The 21,373-nt window shown below is 51.5% G+C and overlaps 1 protein-coding gene across 1 annotated transcript; it reads right to left on the minus strand.

Annotated features, from left to right (window-relative positions):
* Positions 1-12,014: 12,014 nt before the first annotated feature.
* Positions 12,015-21,077, minus strand: MCM5 (minichromosome maintenance complex component 5). Its single transcript, XM_083844539.1, has 16 exons — positions 20,829-21,077; positions 20,380-20,506; positions 20,140-20,268; positions 19,502-19,674; positions 17,545-17,700; positions 17,014-17,180; positions 16,210-16,381; positions 15,948-16,059; positions 15,062-15,205; positions 14,883-14,948; positions 13,996-14,172; positions 13,434-13,546; positions 13,167-13,295; positions 12,780-12,922; positions 12,513-12,640; positions 12,015-12,361 (listed from the first exon to the last, which is right to left on the minus strand). The coding sequence occupies exons 1-16, from the start codon at positions 20,993-20,995 to the stop codon at positions 12,260-12,262; spliced, it is 2,205 nt and encodes a 734-aa protein (XP_083700665.1). The 5' UTR covers positions 20,996-21,077; the 3' UTR covers positions 12,015-12,259.
* Between the last annotated feature and the right edge of the window lie 296 nt (positions 21,078-21,373).

Below are 21,373 nucleotides of genomic sequence, written 5' to 3' on the forward strand. Positions count from 1 at the left end.
TGGAAACCCCACTTTAATCACCGCATCTCACACTGGCCTTTAGCACATGGTTGCAAATGAAGCACAGATCAGTGCAGTGCCAAATGAGGGGCCCTCAGGAACATAAGCAAGCAGCAGGAATCATAGAATCAGTAAGGCTGGAAAAGACTTCCAAGATCATCTGGTCCAACCCATAAAGGCTGTGCCCTAGATGCAAGGAGCTGTTCTGTATGTAGCCCTACTACCTCATGGCATTGCATCCTGCCTTGCTGGAGCATAGATACATTTTGGGTGGAGAGCAAATGACCAGTGGGATCCCATATATCCTGGCAGCCAGAGGGTGCCTGTGTTTAAGGACTAATGAACCCAGTGATGTAGAGGAGGCCAGGGACTAGGCATGCTGTTCAGTGGTGTGCTTATTATAGTGCATGCTGGCAATTTTTCTAACTCAGCCATCCATGCGGCTGGCCAAAATTGGCATCTGTTTAGTGGAGTGTGCAGCTGCATTTCTTATAATGGTTGCAAGCTGTGTTTGGCCCCAACCCAGCCCTGCTCACACTGCTCTGCCACTGTTTCTGTCTTCTAGTTCTACCTCCCCAGCCTGGACACCAAGCCCTACCAGATACCTCCTGCTGCTCCAAGGCGGCCCGTGACCCGTGGCTCCAAATATATGTCTGCCTGCACTGGCCCTATGTCCTGACATCTGTCCTAGGACTGCTGGAGTGTCCACAGCTGGGATAACCCTGCAGTAGCCCACTGGCACATGGTAATGACCCCTGCCTTAGTCTGCTGGACCTGCCTCACCCCTCATCCAAAACCTGCACTGGCTGCTTCCTCCACTACAACCCTGGTCTTGTTCCCTTATCTACCACCTTTTGCTCTGACATCTCTGCAATGTCCTTTTCCTGATCTTCCTTCTTGACTTAGGTTTCCTATGACCTTTCTCATATTTCCTCCTGCATAATTTTTGGCAACCACTAACACCTAATGTTTGAATCTGCCCTTCCTTCTTTTTGGCATTATCAGCGATGCCACTCTCCCCTCTGTCCCACAGGTGCCAAAATCTGGTGTGACCTTCAGCCTCCCTCTCTGCCTTCCCTGACTTTACAATTAATTTCTACAGCTCCAGCTTAGCAGCAGTCCAGGAGTTGCAAGAGCCTGTGGGCTGGCTGACAGCTGGTTCTGCACATCTGTACACACACTATAAATAAAGGTTTGTGCCAGCTGCTGAGACCAGGAAGCAGGGTTTCATTCAGCCATGGGCACTTTAAAAAAAAAATAAAATTTAAAATTAAAATTAAGGATGGTGAGAAATTGTAGCCATATTCCTATGTTGGGATGTGGGAAACTGAAAGTCATGGTTATTTATGCTGGTAGTGTTTTCAGCTGGCAGATCTCAGGGGTATTTGGGAACGAGGAGTTACAGTTTCCTTTGGCTGAGGGGCATGGTGATTTATGACTTAAATATCAGTGCAAGCATGCACATGCACGCACTCTTGCACATGCTAGATGTATCAAACCACAGCCAATGAAACAATGCACCAAAACTGCAGGCAACTGCTTAGGAACACAACACCTCCTACCTGTAAAAGCCTTGCTTCCAGGTCCTGTGAGGAGCTGTCGAAGGCAATGGCACATGGCCATCTCCATCATCCCAGAAAAAAAAACACGTCACCAGGCTCTGTCCTGCAAGGCAAACTCTGCCACTGCTGATCAGGTCCACTCTGGACAGAATGAGTCAACTCTGAGCAATAAAATATTAGCAAAGTAACCACCATGGATCCACTGGGACTTTTCTAGGAAACCGTTTCTGCTTCATTCCCACCAATTCAGATTTACTCATCCCTTTTAATCCAGAGAGAAACTACAACCTCAGGAAAAACACCAACATGAAATTGACCTTCACTCCTTATCTGAAAGCCCTGCATGAATTCTGCTCCCTGCAAGCTTCCACTGCTGGGGCAGGGTGACCTACTCAGGCCATGGTCTGCACCATCTACTTTTAATGCCCTGTCCTTCATACTGTCCTTCAAACTGTGATGCTCTTATACAAACCTGTTGTATGTAAAATAACAAAAATCAGTGGGAAAAATCATGGGCAGGGTGATACTTTAATTTCAGTAAATGATGTTTGCCAAAAGTAGGTTTTTCCTTTTTTCTTCTGTAGATTGAGAAGTGGTTTCTGTCCCTCTAAATCTGTACAGTATGGGTCTCAGAAACATATTTCACCCTTATGGCACAAAATAAGCCTCCTGAATGGAATTACTGTAGGCTTTGAGCATAAGTGAGTGCTCTTCTTGTAAAGTGGCACAATCCCAAATGTGCTGGTGATTATGGATTTTATACAGTTTTTATGGTATAACTGTGGAATTAATCTCCAGGAAAACTGCCACGGACATCAAACAAGCTCAGATCAAGGGCTCCATTTCAAGTAAATATTTAAAGTGACCCCACTTTCCATTTCTCCTCCTACCCTTGCCTGGAGCCCATCTTCATCTGCCCATTCACTACCACGTCTTTCCGGCCATTTGCATGGCTCTGCACAAACAGTAGGTAAGAAGCAGAAATTAGCACAGCTCTGAAAGCTGACGTGCCCTCCCTGCCAGCAGCCAGGCATTGCTAGGAGGAGGCTCAGCGTACTGCGGTGCTGGTGGGTATGGCTCTGGAGAAGCCCTTAGGGCTCAGATCCAGACTCATAGCCACAGGGCATTCCCACGAGGGATGAAGCTCATAGCCCCATGGTCCCAAATAGCCTGGGGAGGGCACGGCTGTGAAGAGAGACCTGGCACAGGGCGCAGGATTGGTCCTTTCCCTTGAGTCTGCCGCCGGCATCAGGGCCAAGAGAAGAAAAGGAAGGTGTGGGCACTGAATGCTGGGGTGCTGGAGCTGAGCACAGCATGTCTCTACGAAACAGTCGGCATTTCTCCGTTCCTCTCCTCAGAGCCAGCTGCGTGTTTTGTCTGAAACTGATCTCTCATTTGAGCTACTTGAAAACAAGCACTGAGAAGCCCCTATTGTAAACGCCATAGAGAAACAAAAAGGAGAGAGCCCAGAGTAAAAAATATTTCCATAATAAAACTGTCAAGGGGGAAAGAGAGACTAGAAACCTTTGTAGCGCCAAATAATTAAGTTAAGAACAGAGACGTCCTCTCCAAAGTGCTTGACATAAACTATCTCCTTAATGCTCTAATTGGAGAGGAGCAGCGCGGGGTGAGATATGCGTGTGGACCAGGGGAGTGGGAATTTCAGCGTGGTGGCCTGGGGAAGAGAGCCCAGGAGATGCAGGCGTTGGGCACATGGCTTGAGCTCCTGCCAAGTTGCACAGAAACCCCTGCTCTCTTATGGGCCTCCCGATGCTCCTTACACAGCCCCTCCAAATTAGACCCCTCCTGCACAGCCTGCAAGTGACAGCAGCCAACACCGGACCACCCAGGGCAACGGGGAGGAGGCTAGCACAGATAAAGCAGAACCAGAGATGATGCAAGGCGAGGACGGATTGGGCAATAGAAACATACTCTCCAGTAGGTAAGAAAAAAAACAAAAAGACCTCACTGATGATGGTGGAATGTGACCTCTGAGCTGTGGTCCAGCCTGGAGTGGGAAGTTCCCATGGCACGGTTCTCTGTGCACGTACCCAACATGGGATGGCACGCAGTGGTCCATCACTGGCCTCTTGGTACCCGCAGCATGGTGAGTCCTCAGCCGGGCTGTTTTCCAGCCAACAGCAGAGGGCTGACTCTGACACAGGCATCTGTCCTGCTGGGAGATCTGTCCCCATGCCCAACTCTCAGTAAGTCTACCAGCAAGGAGCAAACTGAGGTGTCAGGGTCCCAGGTTGTTTCTCAGTTAGGTGCTGAGAACCCCTCCCTTTCCTGTTGATCATTTAGGATTTAAACTTTTCAGCGCTGGATGCTGGTGTGCATAATATCAGCCCTTTTCTGGTTCTGCTTTCTGCATCACACAGACCTTTTCTTACCTGCACTGCTTTTACCTGAGGGCTGCCTCCCTAAGATGGTGAAGAACAATAGCAAGAGATCACTAAAACACATTTTCCCTCTCTCTTTCTGCTCTTCCCAGGTCACAGGGAGCCCTACCAAATAGATGTCAAATGCCAGAAGATTCAAGCCTATCTAGAGATAGGTGATGAGCTCCAGATCCAGATGGTCCTCCAGACTTGCAGAACTTCAGGTGGCCTTGGTTCCCTCCTTTGGGTTTGCAAAGACCGTCCATCCAACAGGCACTGGAATACAGTCTAGGCTACTTATTCCTCTGCCTCCCTGCAGATAGGGGAAGAAACCTATCCAATAGAGAAAAATCACTTCTGGTTCTTCTCTAGGAGCTGGATGAAGCAGATTGTGGCCCCTGAAAGCCTCTCACGCACCTCATGGCTCAGAGGCAAGGCATGGATTATTGCAGGACTAGGAAAAAGATCCATGTTTTTGAACAATTCACCTGCTGATTTTTTTGCCCAGACGTTGTCGGATAAGTGCATCAAATGAAATAACAGATAAAACACAGACATGGAAACCAAGACAACCAAGAACCGATGGACTTCAAACGACAGAAATAACCCCAAAAGATCAATACCAGGCCAGGCAACCCAGCAAAGCCTGCAGTCTGAAATAGTCCTCCAACGAATTGAGAGCAGAAGTCACTCCCATTTCAGAAGCAATAGAGTCATTCGCACGCCAGGTATAAAATATAAACACCAGACACTTGGCATTGTGCAGCTACCTGACAAAGGCATTAAGTTACTTGGACTCACTTGAAGCACAGTCTTTTTATATTTTCAAAACACCAAGTTCCATGCAAGTATTCAGGCTGCCATGGCAACGTCGTACATTTGTTCCTGAGTGTCATTTCCCATCACAATTGTTGTTTTTTGGTGTATTTTTTTTTTCCAAAACTTTGCCTGACTTCAAAACTTTGGTTGCTGAGGCAACATCTCTTTTTGAAGGGAAGTGATAGGCTGTGCCCCTCTGTGCCAAGGCAAGGGCTGTTCTTTGAAGACCGGCAGGCTACAGAAAGAGAGGAGGTGTTAGGGAGGCTAAAAAGATTCCAGGAAAAGCAGGGCGAGAGGAAGTAACAGTGCTGAGAAGTGGCTACAGAGGGGCAACACACGCCTTCGCACAAAGCAGGTGGGACAGGCTCCGAGTGGGAGGCTCCAGGCTTAGCACAGGCGAGCTGATGTGCCGCATTACATCAGGGGGAATATTAAATGCGGTCCTGGTAAAGTAACGCTTTGTCTCTGATGTATCTTTCGAGGATCTTGTGGAGATGCATAGTCCTCACGAGACCTCCCCAAGGAAGGAATCTGTCACTGGGATGGTTTGACACAAGAAGAGACTGAGGCAGAGAGAGTTTGGATGAACTGTTGAAGGTCACACAGTAAATTAGTGGCTCATATAGGAATAAGCCCCTGGAGGTGTTGTGTTTCATTTGTAAGATCATCATTCCTCTGATATTTAACTTACGCTTAAATAGAAACCCATTTACCTTCTGCAGAGAAGCACTGCAATCACTTTTTCTCTAGCTAACACATTACAGTCCTCACCTCTGCTATTTGTCAACGTATTTGGCCTGAAATGCACCGAAGCAGGGACTCCTTTCTTTCCAGGCAGCAGGGCCCCGATCCACACTCTTCCTGAAACTGAAAAACAAGTAGTGGAGGAGGCCCCAAAGGGGGTGGCAAGGTGAATGATGAGGAAATGTACAGGATAAGGCCATGCATGTACCAAGGGAATGGAGGCAGCATATGGGGTACAAGAAGTGATGAAAACAGACAAGAGATGGCAATAGGACAACAGCATGGGAGGTGTGCATGGCTGATACAGGGACTGAAAGTGGGACCTGGGACACCACGCTGTCACAAACCGGTATCAATGGCACAAGCAGTAGAAGTAGCTTTAATTTCATTAAAGCTGCTCAGAAGACATAAGTGAAGCAACAGCAAATGCAGATCAGCCAGGCAAAACTCTTCAGAGCATCTTTAAGAGAGGAGACCTTATGAGTAATCTTTGCTGTACAGAATTCACCTACCTCTTGCTGTGGGGCCCAGAACAGAACCCTTTACATCCTTTCTTACTCAACAGCAGCTGGCTTACACGCTAAAAACAAATTATCGCTTCAATAGGGTTTCTCCCAGGCCCTCAGTTCATTCATGGCCTGTGAGCCAGCATCTTCCCTGACCTGCAGATTCACACTGTAGGTGCTGCTGAAAAGCAAAGCCAGCGAGTACAGTCAGGGTTGGTAGCAGTTATGGCTTTTCCAGAGGGCATGGCTGATTCATTGGGCTCTCTCACCATGTCTCCACTTTGCAGCCCATGTCTCAGTGCCCCATTTCCAGACTAATGATGGCTCTGATGCCCGTGTATGGGTCACTGGAGATTAGGTTTTGATTTCTATCCATTTCAGCAATTCATAGCTGACTGCATGAGCAGAATCAAATAGAAACCTGCTGCCTGGATCACCACCTGCCTGTTTCAAATCTGGGTCATTGTAGCATTTAAAAATACAAACAGCCAACACAGCCCTGCCAGGCAGAAGCAAAAATGGTAAGCAAAGATGAGAAGTACTCTTGATGTCAAAAGTGAAACATACGGACGCAGGAGGCAGCAGGCTTTGTCTTTCTCCTGCATTTGTCTTTGATGCTTCTTGCCCAAGGGCACTGAAATTTAATTGCCCCTTCCATGTTGATGGAGAAGACTAGAAATGGCCTATGGCAATCGTACGTCTGGCAAGGATCTCCCCAGGGGCTGTATCCTCTGCATCCTGGGACACTTTCTTCTTCCAAGTGACCGCAAAAGCAGCCTGCGGAGGGACTCCCATGGTGATAATATTTCTCTGATGATTTCCAGGGATTGCTTATGTCCACAGATTTCTTTTGCCCAGGCACAAGAGAACTTGACTACAGGAGGTTTTCCTCACCAGTCCTGGATGTCCCACTGCTTTGGGCATCTCAGCTCATTACTAGCAGCTTTGGACAAGGTTACGAGATCCTGGGACAGTGCACTGTGTTCTCCCCTGGGAGATGCAGAACATCCCTGGAGCACAGCTGCACCAGGTGCAGAAGGAGAGGGAGACCCTATAGCTCCTGACACACGGTAGCACACGACATTTGCTGCAGGGGCTGAGGAAACCCTCAGGACCTCTTCCCTGCTTGCCCATGCCAGTATGGGGAGATCGAGTCCTCTCCCATGTTTAGGCATCTGAGAATTGCCTGGGAGTCTCCTGCTCTCAAAGGCATGACTTTCAGCTGTTGGATGGCCCAGAAAAAAAAAAAAAAAAGCAAATTCTGTAAAATGTATCTGGACCTAAGCCATGTTAACCATGAATGCTGCTCTCCCCTGTGGATACAACAGCTGCCCATTGGAATAAACAGGAAACCATTTTATCCTCTGAGGAGCAAGAAAGGTGAAGGGGTCACAACTGTAAATCATGTGTCTCTGGGTTTGGGGCATGCAGCAAGAGCTACAAACAAATAGATTTTCTGTTTTTCTCTCATAGAGCAGGGACTTAAATGCTGGGCTTCTCCCTCTGAGCTGGTCTTCTGACCTAATCTTTTGTCCAGTGCAAAAGACAAAAGAGCAGACGTCCTGGTTTCCCCACTGAGATTGGATAGCATGCCATGGAGAGTCACTGTGGCAACATGCCTGCCAGGTCACATGCAATACAGATGTGCATTTGCCTTGTCTGATTCTGCAGGACCACACACGGCCGTGTTGTGGTGACCTGTCCACAAATAGGCAGACTTCTGCTACTTCGCCTCCCTGCCAACTGGTGATGTTCATCAGGAAAAACTCCGAGCTCTGTTGTCATCAACCTTTATTGGCCATTTCAGAGTCTTTATTTTTCACCCTCTTGGAAAGCAAACTGAGAGGGCTGTACATTAGATGAAGGCAGCCAGTGAGGATTTGCATTTGCCCATGGGGTGCCCTGAAGTTGCTGGACTCCTTGGCCAGACCTCTGGGGCCCGTGTCTTGCAGGAGGTCAGGTGAGCTGGGCCTAAAGAAGCTTTTTACCCCCAACACCTCAAGTTTCAGTTCATCTCAGTACCGGGAAAGCTTCACCCTCTTTCCCTGTGATACGCCTATTACTGTAAGTTGCATCTGCACCTGAACACAGTGCAGTAAAATGTTGGTGCAGCGTGGCGGTAGCAATGTTGCTGTGGAAACCATGGTATTTTAATTGCCTGATTCAGGAGAAGCCAGGTATTCGGGCATTGTGTTTCCCCCGTAACAACAGCTCTGCTGCCAAAAGGTCTGGCATGCAGGACTCTGCCACAGACCAGTCTGTGAGAGCCGTGTGGCACTGGGCAAGCTGTTCCCCCTTCATAACCTTCATTTCTCCCCAGCCCAGGCCATCACCCTTCGCCGTCTGTGCCCATACAGATGGCAAAGCAAACCTCCAGACTGGTGACAGCCTCTTGCACTGCATTTGGGTATGGCATCCTGGTCAGACCATCAGACACCTCCTCAACATGAAACACAAGTAGGTGGTAACTGAATCTTGATTGTGCTCCTTATTCTGACATGATGGTTTAGGATGGTGATATTGCCTGTATGCTAGATGACCTATCAACAGTTGCTCTAAAAAAATGAAAAATATCTCGAGCAGTGTGCATTTACCGGCTTATTTCTATTGACTAAGGAGTCAATAGAGAGAATATTGACTGAGAACTCTTTAGTCAATAGAACTTTATTCTATGAAGTTCAACTTCAAGATCAGTTGAAGCCCACAAAGTACCAGGTGCAGCTTGAGACTTGACAGATTCCATCAGGTGAAGGTTTCCAGACAGGAAAGATGCCTACACATCTATTTATAGGTGTCTATTTATACCGCAGAGGTACTGGTTGCTGATGAGCGCACAGCATGTGGCCAGCTGTGGATAGACCTGCTTTCCACTGAGCAAGTATTTCACGGGTACTTTGATCAAGACAGGCAGATAATTCTGAGAGCCCAAAATTGTGGTGCAAAAGGCACATAAATCAGGTATTTCCTGGCCTTTCTGCCCAGAGATTTGTGCGCTTTCTTGCCAAATTTCCCACGCAGCAGTCAAAGAAAAGAAAAAAAAAATTACTAGCAAATAGGGCTGGTGAAGTGAGGTAAAGATCATGACCAGGGAGAGGACATGGAACAGTTTGGCCAGATGAAAGCTGAAGGGCAGGAGGAAAGCAATGGCCAAGAAGCAGCAGATGGTCCAGGGGACATTCTCTGATGCATGTCCCTTGGTGTCCCATTTCTACCAGAACGCCCTGAGAGCTGATCCAGGACATTATTACCCCAGTGTCCTGCCTGCCTTTGAAGCTGGCAGACCTGAAAACAGAAGCAGGAGACACACTGGGAGCTCTGCAAGGTGGCCCGAGACAGATTACAATGGCCAGAAAGGTGAATGGGGGGATGGCCATGGAGAAGAAAAGTGGGAGCAAGCATGAGGCATGAGGTGGGGTGGAGGAGGAGAAAATGGAGTAACTGGCATTGCTGGGAGAGACTTGGAGCAGAGGTGTGCAGTAGGGAGTGGGGAATATGTTGCAAATGGATAGGCAAAATGGGATGAAGCGCAGTAGCAGGCACTTGTAGATTGTGGCCGTGGGGCAATTGTTTGGGATTTTGAGGGAACCCAGCCCAGCATTAGGGGATCACAGACTTACTCAGACCTCCAAAAGGGACTGAGACTTAGCACGATACACTCCCCATCAGACCACATTGCAGGCACCCCAAGCTACAACACGCCTGTGCCTTTCCATGGGGTCTTTGCTTGTCTGAGGTCAGTGCCTGGTAGACCAGGTCAGGTTGCTTCTCACGTTGCCCATATCAGCATATTGTGCTTGCCACTGTTTATCTCACATCCCTGAGCAATGGCCCCTAGGACTCTGCAGTTGGGTTTTGTTTTATTTTGTGGAGGAAGTGACACTCACAACGTGCTCAGAGGCTACGTGGCTGCATTGCAACAGCTCTCATCTCACGCGGAGATGGAGCAGATCTGAGTGGTGCAGATGTGATGACTCAGCTGTGCTGGATTTTACAGTAGTGGAGCTCAACCATTTCCCCAGAAATGTTCTGATTAGCTTAGTGCAAGACAAAAGGGAATCAAGCCTAGCGAGGCTGCCCCAGAGCCAGGAGCCCAAAGCAAGCCTTCAGCAAAGCCCTTCTCCTCTGATACCGCATTGCAGCACAGGAGAGGGAGGATCTGCACACCTCCTGTTTGGTGCCTATGATGCAGAAACACCCACCCGAGCTGGTTGCCCCGGCCTCCTCTCATAGTCAGCAGAGAGGAAACATGCTGCTAGGGCACAGCTCCTCTGGCCCAAAGAGGGGGACAGAGGGGACAAAGTCAGCTCTGTAGGCTAGGTGAAGGAACGCTGCACTGCTGAGACATGAGGTGGCTAAGTTTGTCTGGTTTTACTCACTCTGTTGGCCTTGGAGTAGAGGACAGGGATTTTGGTCATCCAAGGACACCCAATGACTTTGTCCCAAGTCTCGGTGCACCAGAACATCAGGGATGACCAAGAAGAATCACTTTCACCAGGAGCATGACTAGTCCTTTATCAAGTAGCTAACAGTTGAGGAAAGGTCTGGTCTTCTTCAGCAGGGGGACCACCGGTCCCTTATCAAGGTAGATACTCCCAAGAATTACCACTCTACCTAAATGAGAGCTGGTATTCCTCCCCCCCACCCCCAAAATTTCCATCTGCAGCGTGAATTCAAAACAAGCCTTTACTAATCAGCAATCCTGAGTTTGAAGATAATGCCAAAGTTGTGCGTAGCCCAGCTCCACTTCTTGTGATGGAGCTGCATACATTAATTGCTAAATAGTGTTGTTTCGAGCTGTATGTACACTTACATAACCTCGTACCATATAATCAACACATTTCGTAGCACGAAGAGATCAATCATTCTGATCCCCGTCACAGAAATACTCTCCCGCTCCATATCATGTCTGAAAACAACAAAAAAAAAAAAACCAAAAAAAAAGATTTATATATAATCAACCTCCGCACCTGCCAACACCAACGAAGTGGTGGTGGTACTGGGGAGGGGTGGCAGGGGCTGCAGGATGTGTAGGACACACCTGCTACGGTGCTGCATGGGCTACATAGAGCACACAGCTGGAAAATAACCATGACACTACATTGTTTTAGGGCTGCGTTGGCTATTTGAGGGGAGACATTGCTTAAAAAGGGCCACGGGAGCTTGTGAGGGAGGCAGAACGCTTTCAACTGGACAGCGGCAGTTTGGGGAACGTTGGGCTCCAGGGGAGGATGCAGCCGTTATTCCCACTTCCAGCTCCCTCCTCCATGAGGGACTGAAGCTCAGGATTTCTTCCACGTGAGCTGTGCTTGGATTCAAAAGCAAGGTAAAACATAGGTGGCTGGGAGCATTGTGCCCCCCTTGGCCCTACAGCGAGGAATTGGGACAGCCTGGATAAGCTTTCCCTAGGCCCATCACTGCATGGAGCCTTTGGGACACTCTCCTCTCCCATCCCATCCCCTGCAAGAGTCAGACCCATCTGAAAAAACAGAGGACAGAGAGCAGCAGCAGACTGTTGCTCCAGGGCACAGCCAGCCCCACAAAGGCCACTACAGCCTTGGAAGGGACACCTGGCTCCCCAGCCAGCTCTGGCCCCATCCCGAGCACACGATGTGCCTCTCCCAGCACACACACCAGAGCACAAGGCTGCTGTCAAGCCCCTGAAGGGTGCAGCCCAGCATCCTCAAGGCTCGAGTTCCCTCTGCTGGTTCTGAACATTTATTCCACTAAGGCAGCCTGTGTTGTGCGCTCCTGGGGTTGGATTTTTGTTTTATTTGTGTCGTTTTTTTTTTTCCTCTGCAGGCTCAAGGGCTGTGCGAAAGTCCCCAGTGCAGAGTAATGCATTTTGCCTCCTGAAACACTTAGACAGTAAGGAGGGATGAGCAAAGTGCAGCTTCGAAGCACAAAAGAACAGCTCATAAACCACCCACCCCCTCTTCCACACCTCCCACAAAGGGCTGAGGATACATTTATTTCCTCTCTCCCTCCAGGCAGTGAAGCGAGGGTACCAATACCAGCTTTTATTTTAATACAAACTAAAAGCTTTCGGAGATTAAAGAAACACTGAAGTGACACAACAGTGAGGCATCCAAGGGGAAGCCTGGCTGCCCCAAACCACGGTTAAAGGGGCCCCAGGCTGTTTGGCTCCCCAAGGAAAAGCTTCTTCCAGGCGCCAGCACCAACCCCACAGGGCTCTTGTCAGGCAGCCACCCCTGTCTCTTCCCTCCTGGGTGCGGGACTTCGGGTCAGGTCACTTGATGCGGTAGAGGACCTTGCGCTGCATGCGGTGCTGGATCTCCCCCCGCCGCATCATCAGCTGCAGCACCTTGTAGATGGCGTGCTCAGGGTATTTCTGGAGAGGGAGAGAGCAGGGTGAGAGAAACTGGCAGGGAAAAGCTCACCGCAGCCCAGCAGGAAGCTGCCACAATCGCTAATGCGGGGCTGCGGTCTTCCCCAGGGCAGCAGCCTGGGGAGCCTGGTTTCACGGCCCAGCCCTGTCCCACCTGCCGCATGAAGTCCTGGACGATGCTGTGCTCCGACACCTGCGAGCCGATGGCAAAGCGGCGCTTGAGCTGCTTTTCAATGCGGGACAGCATCTCTTGGTCCTCCTGCGTCGTGAAGCCTTCCGCCCCTGGGGGGAGAGGTTGCGTGAGCTCTCTGTGCCACCCAGACATCATTCTCCAAGTCAGAGCGCCCGTCTCCCACCCCACATGCACGTCTCAGAGATCTTTAGGGAAACTGTAAATAAAGGCATCACCACCCATCCTCACCTGACAGGCTGCCCGACATGGCTGCATCAAGTGTGGACACCTGGAAGAGCCTCAAGGCCTCCTCAACATCTGCCTCGGTGGCAAAGGGCTGCAGCTTCATCTTGCTGAGGGACTCCGCAATGCGCACGATGGCCTCCAGCTGCCTGCAAGAGGACGGGGATGTTCCTTGCTTTCTACCGGGGCTACAGGGGGTCTTCTTCCCACCACCACCCACCCCACTCAAAGCACCTCCAGTGCTGCCCCATTCACAGGGGGCTCTCCCGAGCACCCCGCTAACACCCCCCAGCGTTATCCTAGGTGACGGTGACTCGATCCCAACCCCAAGGGTTTGGGTGGATGATGGCAGCTCTCCCCTCCCTGGGTAGAGCCGGGCCCCGGGGCGCTCACCGGACGGTGATGGGGATGCTGGAGCGGCGGTCGCTCTCCTGCTCGTGCTGGCGGCTGCCGCTCCGCATCAGGATGTAGCGGTTCTTCAGCTTCTCCGCCGCTGCCGCCGAGAGCCGGGGGCCACATTTCCTGCAGGAAGGGACAGGGGACGTGGCACTGCTGGGAAGGTGCCCCGCGCAGGGTGTCCCTCGTGTGCCCAGAGCCAGGAGCTCGGCTGCCCCGCTGCGAGGCAGGGCTCGAGCAGCACGGTGTGACCCAGTCACTCACGTGCGGCAGAAGGAGATGAGCTTCTTCAGCTTGTTCAGCTCGATTTCGCCCTCCACGGCCTGGGTCTGTGTCAAGGCGCTGACGTGTAAGGACATCACGTGCTTGGCCAGTGTCTAGGAGAGCAGGGGGTAGTCAGACAGCAGAAAACCTTCTTCTGACCTGACCACGGCACGCCACCCTCCCAAAAAACAGGGTGGCAGCTTGGCTTGGCTCGTCACAGGGCCAGGGCAGCAGCCCTGTGAGCACAGCTGCTCAGAAGCTCTGTCCCCATGAGGTGGAGGTAACAGCGCTTCAGAGCACCAAGGGGGACCAAGCTTTGCTGGCACTGAATAAAGCATCCCCATGACCCAACCCAGCAAACTGTGCCCAGTTCTGGTGGCGGAGAGACACAAGGCAGGCTGAAGGCTTGCCTTGCTGGCATCGGACAAGGCAGAGACCTTGCTTTGCTTCTTCCCCAGGTTCTCAGCCCCCACACTACAGCTGTGTAAGTTCCCAGTTATTTGCCCTGCTGCTGATCCCATTACACTGATGGCACCACAAGAGCCAGCACTCCCCAACCCACCACGTCTCGCTCCTCGTTGTGCTCATCCTTGACAATGAAGATCATGTCAAATCGGGACAGGATGGTAGGCATGAAGTCAATGTTCTCCTCGCCTTTGGTCTCATCCCAACGCCCAAAGACGGAGTTGGCAGCTGCAAGCACCGAGCAGCGGGAGTTCAGTGTAGTTGTGATGCCTGCCTGCAGGGAAAGAGAAATGGACAGGGTCAAGGTCACATCCACAAAACAGCAGGACTAGAAGGCTATTAACTCATAGGAGGAGCTCTGAAGCAGTTCGCAAGGACTCATCCTCAAGCATTTAAATAAAGCCCTTTTAAGCAGGGCCCAATTGCTCTGTAATGGTTCCACACTGAAGAGGGTAATTGCAGGAGCTGCATGGGGCTGGACCCACATCAGGAAGAAGACTGGCTTCTGCTGAGACCCAAGCACCGAGTCACTTCATTTAAAACCTCACGTCAAGGGTAAAGACATACAAGACTACCCTCAAGTTTGCAAGTGGAGCCAGAAACTGAGGTTGAGTGCCCTTGGGCACTGAGGGGAAGTGCCCAGGTCGTTGCTGCCACAAGACTTGGAGAAGTGATGATGGAAAGAAGAGCTGTAGGAGTGTGCCTGAGATATAAAAGGGTCTCACAAAGGGAATATCTGATGGATGAGATGGCTGGAGATCCAGCAGTTGAACATCTCTTTGTGGTAAGCAAGCGTGACCAGCAAGAACAAGTTGTGGTGGCTGTTCTCTTACAAGGGACTGAACAGCTCAGGGGTGAGCCGGAGGGAAGAGGAAGGAGGGATGCTGTAAGAAAACAAGTTGGACAGTGGAAATGAACTGAAACCCGATTTAAGAGAGGATCTGGCACCAGGATGCCAGGCAATTTCCGTAGAAGGCTTCTCACCTTGGCAATGGAGATGGTCTGCTGCTCCATGGCTTCGTGGATGGCCACGCGGTCATCCTCCCGCATCTTCTCACACAAGGTGGAAAATGAGGCAGGGGGAGAAAATAAAAATAAGAGCCACAGTCAGTTACCTCTGGTGAACTTCAACTGAGCGCTGGGCCCCACACACCCCCCGTTACCTTGTCAAACTCATCGATGCACACCACTCCGCCGTCCGCCAGCACCATGGCTCCTCCCTCCATGAAGAAGCTCCTCGAGGACGGGTCGCGGATGACCGAGGCCGTCAGACCAGCAGCGCTGCTGCCTTTCCCTGAGGTGTACACCTGGGTGTGCGGGACGAGGAAGGGGACAGCACATCAGCCACCACAGCACCTGGGAGCCCATGACCGCAGCTGGGGAGCGAGACAGCCCCGCACCATGGCCAGAGCTGCTGGAGGAAGGGCAAAGCCCTGGGGGAAAACCCCTCAGCACATGCCAAAAGCACGCAGAACAAGATTACTGTGCAGTTCCAAGCCTCGGACTAAGCAGTTGTGATGCACTCGAGGGCTTGTAGACACACAAATACTGGTATTAAGCACAGAGCGATTCATTGTTTGGTGGGCTGCTGTATTACCTTTGTTTTCCCCCCCCGAGGAAACAACGCAGTCAGAGGCTGACTTTAATGGAGGTTACAAGAAAACACAGCTGAAAATATAATTTCATGCCTGGGCTCAGGCTGGAGCTCCGTGCCCGAGAGGCAGGCAGTGTCATTTGTCCTGGCCAGCCAGCCTCTCTGCTGATCAAGGCTCAAAAACAAACAGCAGCATCGGTCACATCTTTGGACGTCTGCAAAGAGCCCGGCTCACATCGTAATGAAAGGCATTACTTGTTTCCCCTTCCCTCCCTCATCTCCTGTCCTGTACCCCACCTTCTGCTAGCACCAGAGGCTGCAGTTCACACCTCCACCAGCTACTCTAGCTGGAGACGCATCGACAGGTATCTGCTGGGACCATGGTCTTCAGTGCTACGCGGGCAGGAGAAGGAAGAAGTGAGCTACACCGTGAGCAGAGACCTCAAATCACCTACCCCAATGGGTGAACACTTCTCTACAAACTTCAGCAGCTGGGATTTGGCCGTACCAGGGTCACCCAGCATCAGCAAGTTGATGTCTCCTCGGCGGGTCAGCCCATCCGGGAGCCTAGAGCAGCAGGGTGCAGGGAAGAGATGGTGGAGACATGGTGAGCCTTTATTTCAGTAAAAACACATTGTGACAAGTTGCAAGATGCTGATAGCACTGCCTGAAGACTGAGCAAGGGCTCTGTGCCCTGAATGACTTTTTTCTCCCCACCTCTTGCGAGAGCCTCCAAACAAGAGGCAAGCAATGGCCTTCTTGATGTCAGCGCTGCCATAGATGGAGGGCGCGATGCTCTTGGCTATCGTCTCGTAGATGTTGGGCATGGCAGCGAGGCAACGAAGTTCCTCCTCTTCCTGAGGGGTCACTGAGCCAGCAAAACTGTGTCCTATGTGGGGAAGGACAGAATGCCAGTGAACAAATGGATGTTGTAAAGAAAGAGACACTGTATCCCTCAAACCCACTGCCACCAAAAGCCCTTCTTGCATCATGCCAAATGCCACCAGGTCTGAAGGGTGGAAAGAGCAAGCATTTGCTATCCCAGCAAAGCATGCTTTGTGCTTCCAGGCTGGGTGAAGGAAGGAGAAGGAAAGAAGAAAAGCAAGGATCTTGGGCAAAGCAGTTAGGAGGAACAAGAGGGAGAAATTACGTCAGGAGCACGTTTTAAATGCATAGCTCAATTTTAACCATTGACTTCAGCCCAGATCCTCAGGGATGGCTTAGTGAATTCCCACTGAGATCAATAAGATGAAAGTACTTAAATACCCTGGAGGACTCAGGCTGAAGCCTCCTCATTTAATATCTCTGAAACAAAGTCACACAGGACACTTGAGTTTACAGCACCCAGGGGAAGCCAGACTTCCTAGACAGGACTGAACCTTTCACTATATAAGCAAAAGAGAAGAACCCAGGCTGTGATTTCGTACACACCTCGCTGAGGGACTGCCCCGTTCAGGAAGGGGGTTCTCCCAACACCAGGCTATCCCCAAAGACGAGGCAGGTGCCAAAAGCAGCCCTCACCTGAGCCCTCCATGTCCACCTGGATGCCCACCACGCGGATGTAAGCGCTTCGGATGCCCACACCAACGTTGTCCCGACTCTTGTTCTTGCTCTGGGCAGACTTCTTGATGGAGTAAATGCCCATGATAGTGACTCTGTTGCCTGGGACAACTTTGTCACACAGGTACCTAAGAGGAGAAAGGTGAAAGCAAAGGATGGTGGTGAGGAAAAGGATGGTCCCACCAACAACCATTAGCCCCTCTCTTTCCAAACCCAGAAGAATCTGGAGGCCCAGCACTCAGCAGTGTGGGCTGCCAAAAGAGAAGTCATGGCTAAACTGAGAAATGCCAAGGGAAGGACAAGCCAGTCTACAGCTCTTGACACTTCTTGGTGAGGCTCCCATCTGAGGCTGGGGTCACATCACACGTGATCCAGCCTGGCTGAGAAACACCAGCCACGGGAGGAAGCAAACAAGCAGAGATCAATGCCACCAAAATCACCCTGAGATCACTGTCAGCACGGCCACAGCCCGCCCGCAGACCCTGCTGTTACCTGTCGCAGTACAGCTGCAGGTGCCGGGGCATCTCCCCGTGCGGCACGGCGTCGGGGGACTCCTGCAGCTTCAGGACCTGGAAGTCCACGCACTTGCACTTATCTGGCATGATGAAATAGGGGTCCAGCGGACACTTCGGGCGGCCAGCCTGTTCTCTGTGTGGAGAGATCAATCGGGAAAGTCAGCTGGGGGCTGGCACTTGTAGAAGGTACCGCGGTCACAGCCGAGAGCAGCCCACCTCTCCCAGGTCAGAAAGACCCTGCCACCAGAGCAAAGGCTCACCAAACCCTCTGTTTCACCTCCAGCAGTTGCCAAAAGCAGGTACTGAGGTCAGAGTATCGGAACAAGCCAAAGACACGGCGATGCCTCCCCTGCATACTCTCCCAGCCACCTCCCTCTCCCCTGCTAGCTACAAGCAAGGAGGGAGCTAATTCACTAATTACGCAGAAGATAACAGCATAGACTCACTGACTTGACAGGACGTATTTCTTTATAACCTCACACACGAGGCAAACGTTAAGTGGTTCGTGGTGAGAAAGCAATTAGCAGCGTGACAAGGCTGCCATCAACCTCCGAGTCTCTCGAGACGCCGGCTCGGCGTAGCTGCCTTGTGAGGCTACAAGCTCTCAGGGACGAGGAGCACCTCTGCATCCTGCTGGCTCCTCCGTATGCTGCTGTCAGCGCCCGGCTCCATGCAAGCAGCAGCAGGGCTTTTTGGGGGGATGGCACAAGGGAGAAAAGGCCTGATGAGTGTCAGCCCCGCCGCACCAGAGCTGTGCTGACCCACTTGTGCAGCCAAGGATCAGGAGCCAGGAGTGATGCCTATCCCAAAGACCGCTCAGGCTGCATCAGAGATAAGGCAAAGGAAATAAATACTGGCAGGCACGAGTTCAAAGGCACAATCCATCAGGCTCAGCTAGCGTGAGAGCTGCAGCACAGCAGCAGCCTAATGCTCATGGTTCACGCAGGCATCAAAAGCTGCAAAGCAGGATTTGGAAGTTAGTGGCAAAGCATCCTTACAGAATTTGATGAAAAGCCCACCAGGGAGGGGGGAACGTGGAAGCAAGGAGTTTGAGTAAGATAAAAACTTACTAAGGAAGCCAGGACACGAGCTTAAAGCAGCATTATGGGGCAACTAGAGGCAGGAACAAACCCTTAGGTACAAAGGGCAATAGGGGAACGCAAAGTTAGGCAGCAGATGGCTTAGGGAGTGATAACAAACAATCCCCATCACAGGAGATTTTAGCACAGCCAGACTCAGTGGAGAGCAAAGACAAAGCCACTATGAAATCTGGAAGGGGGACCTCCCGACAGCCACCAAAACTGCTTCACTAAGCCTGTGATAAGCAGAAGCCAGCACAAGAGCCTGACAGGCAGAAGGGGTTTTTGTTCATTTTGTTTGTTAATGGAAGAGATCAAAGTGTGAAAGTGAAAAGGGCGAGGGAGAGGTCAAGAAGGAAAGCAGAAAACAGGCTTCTGTGTCTGTAGCAACAGGGATGCTGGAAGCACTGGAAATGCAAGTATATAAAGGAAAGATCTTGTTTTCTGCAAGACAGGAACAAAACCCTGCGCAAAAGGAACTGGAGGAAGAGATGCAGCTTAAAAAGCATACTGAAGTGAGATTTATACACATGCGAGAGGGCAGAGGCACCTCCACATTACTGTACGTGGAAGCCCTCACAGGATGCTTCAGAACAACCTACTGAGGGAACCTCTGCTTTTTTTTTTTTTTTTTTTTTTTTCAGAGAACCACTGGGTAATTTTATTTGAATATGATCTGTTCAGAAGTTGTGCTTGGAACCCGGTTGTGCTGGGACAGCAAGCCTTGAGAAACCAGTCTGGTCTCACAGGTGGCCCTGCTTTGAGCAGGAGGTTGCACTGAAGACCTCCTGGGGTCCTTTCCCCCTCAGTTTTCCCCCACCACCCTGCCACACACAGCCCCAGGCCATTCCTTACGTGTTGCACTTCCTAGGGAGAGAATACCCCTCAAGGCCCGGGCGCACAGCGATGTTGTTGATGGTGTTCCGGCAGCTGCGGCACTGGATGGCTATTTTGGTGGCTTTGGCTCGCACAGGGGTTGCCGAAATTACGATCCCGGGGATCTTCACAAGGTGGGACATCTGGTCAGACTGAAAGGGAAAAGGTGAAGGGGAAGTGAGAAAAACACTTGGAAAATGGATAAGGAACTCAAGATGTCATGGAAACATTTTTTTCTTGGATACACTCCCCACATTTACAGGACTATAATACCAGAAAGAAATAGCCTGTGTTTCTTGACAGCGTATCTTGCTGTATAGTAGCATGGCGTGGTTGCATGACTTAAATTATGCTTATTTTAAAGCAAGAGAGGAAAGGACACTCGCTATATGCAGAACATCACTAACAGCAATGATGTCCCCATAACAAGACTAGGAATAACAGTTCTTTGCAGCCAGATTTAAGCTGCAGAAGTATCCTTGGCTTGTAAATTAGCGTACAACCCATACACTGAATTATGGAATTAAGCATCAAAGGCTTCCCCTGCAATCACACTCACACGGGGCGAGCCCTGCCACCTGCTGCCCACTGCTCCAGGCAGCAGCGAACCACCTCACCTTCAGGCTGCGGATGCTGGCTGCGTTGGCGTCTGATCTCAGCATGACCTGGATGTCCTGGAGGGTTTCCTCCCCCGAAGGACGAGGACGGGTGACCTCATCTGCAACCTCTTTTGCTGCTTCTTCCAGCTAGAAACGGAACAGCTCAGCTATTAGGAAGGTGTCATGGCGTGTAACCAGGGCTGCTCTCACGACGTGACAACGTCAGCACACCAAGCCACCCAGTCCCTCCATCCTTACCAGCTGCAGGTGCTCAGCAGGCTGCTTGTACAGGTAGTCAGCGAGATCTTCATCGAAGCTGGCCAGGTCCTCCATCTCCACCTCCACCCAGTACTGACCCAGGTTGTAGTGCCGCTTGAGCTCATCCCTGCAAGGCAGCAAGCAGGAAAAGTTTGCGGGGCAGGAAGCACCAGGAACCAACAGGGACCCTGGGCTCTGCTGAGGAGGCTTCCGCTTGGAGGGAAGAGGGGGAAAATAGGGAGAGAATTAAGGGATGCCTGCAGGGATTTGGGGAAAGCTTTCACCCTAAAGGCTTTAAAGTGTGACAGTAGAGCAGGGACAGCAGCACTCGCAGCGGCACTGTGAGATACAGCGCTGGTTCATTAAAATAAGCCACATATACATATAAAAAGCACATATATATTAAAATAATAATTATTATAGGGGAGCGCCAGGGGTGCCGGCAGCACCTGTATTTGAAGGTGAAGCCGGTCCGGTCCGTGCCCACGCGGTACTGCCGCAGGAACTCCTTGAAGCGCCGCTGCAGCTGGGATTTCCGCACCTGCCCCTCGTCCGCCGCCGGCTCGCCGCCGAAGCTGTCGCTGTAGTAGATGCCGGGCTCGTCGAAGCCCGACATGGCGCCCACCAGCCCCGGGACCCCGCGCCCCGCGGTACCGCCGCGCCTTGGCTATTTCGCGGCAAAAAAAAAAAAAAGCGCGCGCCGCGGAGAGCTGGCGGGCACCCGCCCCCGGCCCCCGATTGGCCCGCCCGAGGCGCGCCGCCGCCCATTGGTCCAAAGCGCCCTCCCGCCCCGCCCTCGGCGGGAAGCGATTGGCCGCGGTTGCCGGGCGAGGTTTTGGCGCGAGAGGCTGGGGGAGAGGAGAGGGGGGAAGGCGAAATGGCGGACGGGCGGGACCATTGGCCCGGCGGGGGGGGGGGGCGGGACGGCGGGTGAAACCATCTCGGGCGAGGGGCGCCTAATGGCGGCGGGGGGGCGTGGAGGGCGGTGGTGGGT

Source organism: Anser anser (genome assembly GCF_964211835.1).
Source record: "Anser anser genome assembly, chromosome: 1".
Classification (NCBI taxonomy): Eukaryota; Metazoa; Chordata; class Aves; order Anseriformes; family Anatidae; genus Anser; species Anser anser.